The sequence below is a fragment of the Cyprinodon variegatus genome, unplaced genomic scaffold (assembly GCF_000732505.1).
Source record: "Cyprinodon variegatus isolate N-32 unplaced genomic scaffold, C_variegatus-1.0 Scaffold427, whole genome shotgun sequence".
NCBI classification, from domain to species: domain Eukaryota; kingdom Metazoa; phylum Chordata; class Actinopteri; order Cyprinodontiformes; family Cyprinodontidae; genus Cyprinodon; species Cyprinodon variegatus.
In genome coordinates this window covers 371,628-376,314 of record NW_015150880.1, presented here as the reverse complement: position 1 = coordinate 376,314, position 4,687 = coordinate 371,628, and the positions used below count along the sequence as shown (strand labels likewise).

Below are 4,687 nucleotides of genomic sequence, written 5' to 3'. Positions count from 1 at the left end.
TTGCAGAAATTAATATGATGTAACTAATGTATTTTTGGTATAATCATAAACAATGCTGAAAGAATCAAATGTATGAAAACATTATCAACAAATTTTACCTAACATAAATAAAAGAATTTCTATTTATAACATAAAGAATATCTGTAGATTAATTCATAGTCAAAAATAATTCACAACATCAAACTCACTATGGATATTTTGCTATGTGTTAATCGTCTCCCCCTTATGGTCAGTCAGAAATCTGCAGATCTACTTATTTTTATTTAAAAGGTTCACACATCAAATAACATTCAATAACATAACATTAACATTAAAAATTGTTATTCAGAATATTTGGAAACAGTAGTTTGAAATTTATGATTTCATAAAAGCAATTTAAACCAACATGAATTTATGTAAGAGCTGCTGCCCTTTAAACCTAATTACTCTTTGCTCCTTTTTTACTCTGGGTGTGTAGGATGGAGCGTTACCACAGGTCATTCATCCCCACTGTCAGACTTAACAATACCACAGTGACATAACTTTTTTTAATAACTATTGTGCAATAACCCTGTACAATAAGAGCATTTATCTAATTTACCAAACCACAGGCATATACAAGAAACCTTAATTCTCTTTTATTAGATGATAGATAGATAGATAGATAGATAGATAGATAGATAGATAGATAGATAGATAGATAGATAGATAGATAGATAGATAGATAGATAGACATTTTAACCTGTATTGTACACTTCTTTGATGCACCCTATTTTAGACCTCCAGTTGTTTATTTGAGTTGATGTCACAAGTGAATTTCTTTGTTGTGAGATTAAGTCTTATCTTGTCTTAGACTTGGCAGCATCAGTTGACATTCAGTATTCACATGAACTGACAAAGAGGTGTAAACATTGCTGTAGAGGAATTTTGGTCCACATCTTTTTGCGATATTGTTTTGGTTCATGTTTAAATGTAATTGTTGCCCAGGTTCTAAAGAGGCAACAAAACCAAAACCAACACATTAAATGCAGCTTTTTGGGATTTTTATTTTTATTTTATTAAAGCTGTGTAAGTTTTACACTATATATACCAGGATGCACACTATTCATGTTCTATTTTTGTTTTTTAAAAGTCCACATAATAGCCTATTTCACCCCAAAGTCTTGGGTTCCATTGAGATGCTGCTGTAAAAATGTAAGACAGACTTTTAAGCTCTATAGTTTTTTTTTTATATGGTGCCCAATTTTTGCTCAGGATACTTTTTTAATCATGAAAACTGATATTAATAGGTTGTATTGAAGTATGTTATTGAATCTATTAGTAAAACCATATAACTCTAATACAATACTATCAAACAGGTAAGTGTCACAGAACATCCTTTAATATCAGCTCTTCCTTAAAAAAAAGAGAAACAGATGAAACTAAGACTTTGTTCAAATAAATTTTATTAACTACGTGTATTATACTGCCTAATAACTTCTCAGAGTATTAAATATTACATGAGAAAAATAAGGGTTACATTACTTCAACAGCATTTAAAACTACCACAGATGAAAATGCTTGAACAATATCAGTAAACCTTTGATTTGGAAAATTCACTGTGTGGAAAATGATCGGAGGGTAAATACTATAACATGCAAAATGTGGGTTAAGAAACATAAGAGCAAAGGGACTTAGAAAGTAACACAGCAAGGTTTTCTTTTCACAGTGTGTATTTATATTTTGTAACCACAGCACTAATTTATAAAATACAGTCCACAAAAAACAAAAACAGGAAAGCAGATTCTTGGGGGAATATACCAAAGACTAATACATACTGAGAACACAAACATACATTTATTTCACAGTAAATAATAACAAAATCTGTATACATGAATAACATTTAATTTGGATTTATAAAATTCTTTTGAACATTAATTACAAATTGTATCTCTTCTACATTACAGATATAAACTATAAATTGAGCTGCATGTTTATTTTCTGCAACCTGTGATCTAAATCTATGAGTGACTTCCCAGAATCTCATCCAGGTTTATATCTTTCATCCAGTCATCATTCCCAGAGCCTGACTTAAGCAGAGAGTCAATGAAGTCTGAGTCAGCATTGATCCCTGGGACTGTGTTGTCCCCTTCGGGGAGGAAATCAAAGGTCAGACGGTTGGACCGGTTGTTCTGGTAGCTGCTTGAGCTCGGACTGGCATCTGGAAAACTAGCTGCTGGTACCCTTTGCTCTGGAGAGGCCTGGCTCAGGTTCCCCAGTGGGGACGAACATCCCATCATGGCCTGAGTTGGTCTGGCTTGACTTGTGTCTCCTATGGGTGGGTTCAGAGGGAGCATCCCGACGTCTGGTGCTACTTGGTTGGGGGGTCCGACGTGTCTCTGCTGGTATGGTTGGTTCGGCAGGTCTTGCACACCCTGCGACTGTAGCGGGTGGGGTGGACGCCGAACACCCAGTCCAGTTGTCACATGCTTGTTAGCTGACCCCCAGCCCAGGCTGACATTTGTCATTGAGCCTGCCCGATTCTGTACTGGCATCCCAGAGGAATGTAAGTCAGCTGTTGCTCTCTGGTGTTGCACACCTGCTAAATTGTTTATCCCAAAGGATTTCCCTTGTGTGTTTGGTCCCATGAACCTAGGTTTACTTTGATTCAGTCCAATCTGATTGTGACTGTTTTGCTGCTGGAATTGGCTGATACAAGAACTTGTATGGCAGTCCGGCCGTACAGCGAATCTACGATCAGATGGCAAAGGGCTCATCTTTGAGTTAGGCCTGCTGGAGAGTTGGCAGGATATGGGTTGCAAGTTGTTGTCAGGGCCATTGCTGGGTGATTGCGCAGGGTTTTGACCTAAAGAGACATTACAAAAAGGTCCATTTAATATTACCTTCCAGGATTTTAGCTACTGCTATATTGCATGAAATCTTAACAAGTGCAGTACCTGAAAAGATGTTTCCTTGCTGAATCCCCACCAAGCTTCTTGATTGCTTATAATCTGGGGGTGGTCTTGTGAGATGTCGACTAAACTGATCATGTGAATTGTCTTTGTCCTGAAAAGGAGAGAAAAAGGCATATATGATAGATGTTTAACCAATGTTGAACAATTCTCTAAGCTCTACATGCAACTTACTGTGTTGTTGATGGGATGGTTAGCCTGTCTTTGAATGGGCTGGGCTCTGGCTGGGCCTTTCTGCTGGTTGCTAGGCGCTGATGGCTGTGGTTGGGATTGAGAAGATAGGACTGCTAAGCTTCCACTAGTGGGCGGCCTCGGACCAGAAGGAACAGCCTTTTTAGAAGAAAGACAAAATGGTTCAGTAATGTCATTATTACATAATTACAATATATTAGAATATCATAGTAAGTTTATGATTATTCTCTTTGCTGTTGCTTTGTTTTCTGTTTAATTTCCCTCACTTCTAATGCAGTTGAGAAAGAAAACTTCTAGGAATTACTGTATATCTTCTGTGTTGTTTTTTATTTTTCTGTTTTCTTTTTGTTTTTTCTTATTTTTTTGTTCTCTCCTCGCTCTTTCCTTTCTCTATCTCTTTCTCTCTCCCCTTAATTATTATCCCCTCTCCCTTTCTCACCTCCCTTTCTGTCTCTGTGCCCATTGCATATGGTTTTATTACCAAAATCATGTTTTAAAAAGTTTCATAAATAATTACCAAGCAGAACCTTATAGCAACAGTCATAACAGTCTGCTTCTAAAAGAAAAATCTGTTGGCCTATTAACTAGCTCAGGGACATCGATTCCCAGGGCTATATTGGCAAAACTCTAAACCAACTTTTAATATAGAAATGCCAGCCTGCACTGGACAGAATATTAACACAATAGTTGGGGCCCCTTTTGCAAGAATTGCTTCATTCATGCAATGTAACATGGAAGTGATCAGCCAATGTATCTGCTTAGAACGGATGGAGGCTAAGATGTTTTAATCATGGCCTTCTTAGACTTTATTGTCACTTTGTACACACAGGGGTGTAAAAAAGAAATATTGTTCAGTTACAGTTCTCACCAGTATTGTTGCCAATGGTGTCTCACATCTTACTTTTGATAATATTCCATGTGTGAAAAGAGTTAGGTAAGTTTGTGGACCACTCAGCCACATTGGTGGTCACACCCCTGATCGACTGTCATTAAATTAGGTTTTGGTATTTTTGGCAAAATGGGGAGCTGTCAGGTCCAACTGGAAATTTACATCAGCTCCACCATGAAGCCTGTGAGTTAAGGAAGTATTAAATTCTCTGACATCCAGAAAGAAGGCTGGGGTGGCTTTGAGCTAGACAAGCACCAACAGATGACATGAAACTCCAAATAATACCAGACTGAGATTTTGAAGCTCTCTGCTTTTCTGCCAGAATCTGGAACCTTGACTCTAAATAAAACACCTAATATACTTTGATTTGACTGAAGCCTTGGAGCCAGTGAGTGAGTCAAATTCTTTCCTCCTTATCTGCTGATACAGCATTTCTGATGTCTGAGGTTCATTAGTGGCGTAACACAACAAACAGAGCAGCTGTAGCCCATGTGATGAACATGTCTGGCTATGGTGGTTCTTGAACCATTGACTCCATCTACGGTCCATAGCTCGTGAAACTCGTCCAGAGGTGGATAATCCTTCTACAGAAAGTAAAAATCCTGTATTGAGATCACTTCCAACCATTCGCATTTCCAGCTCCACAAGACAAACTAATCACCTAAGGGTCTAATCA

The 4,687-nt window shown here is 37.6% G+C and overlaps 1 protein-coding gene across 1 annotated transcript in view; it reads right to left on the bottom strand.

The window, feature by feature from the left end:
- Positions 1-1,415: 1,415 nt before the first annotated feature.
- The window catches only part of maml2 (mastermind like transcriptional coactivator 2), a 63,564-nt gene continuing 60,292 nt past the window's right edge, over positions 1,416-4,687 (bottom strand). Inside the window, exons 3-5 of the mRNA XM_015388552.1 lie at positions 3,105-3,260; positions 2,916-3,024; positions 1,416-2,824 (exon numbers count right to left, since the gene is read on the bottom strand). Coding sequence (XP_015244038.1) covers positions 1,980-2,824; positions 2,916-3,024; positions 3,105-3,260 — 1,110 coding nt within the window. The 3' untranslated portion in view covers positions 1,416-1,979. The remainder of the gene's footprint in view (positions 2,825-2,915; positions 3,025-3,104; positions 3,261-4,687) is intronic.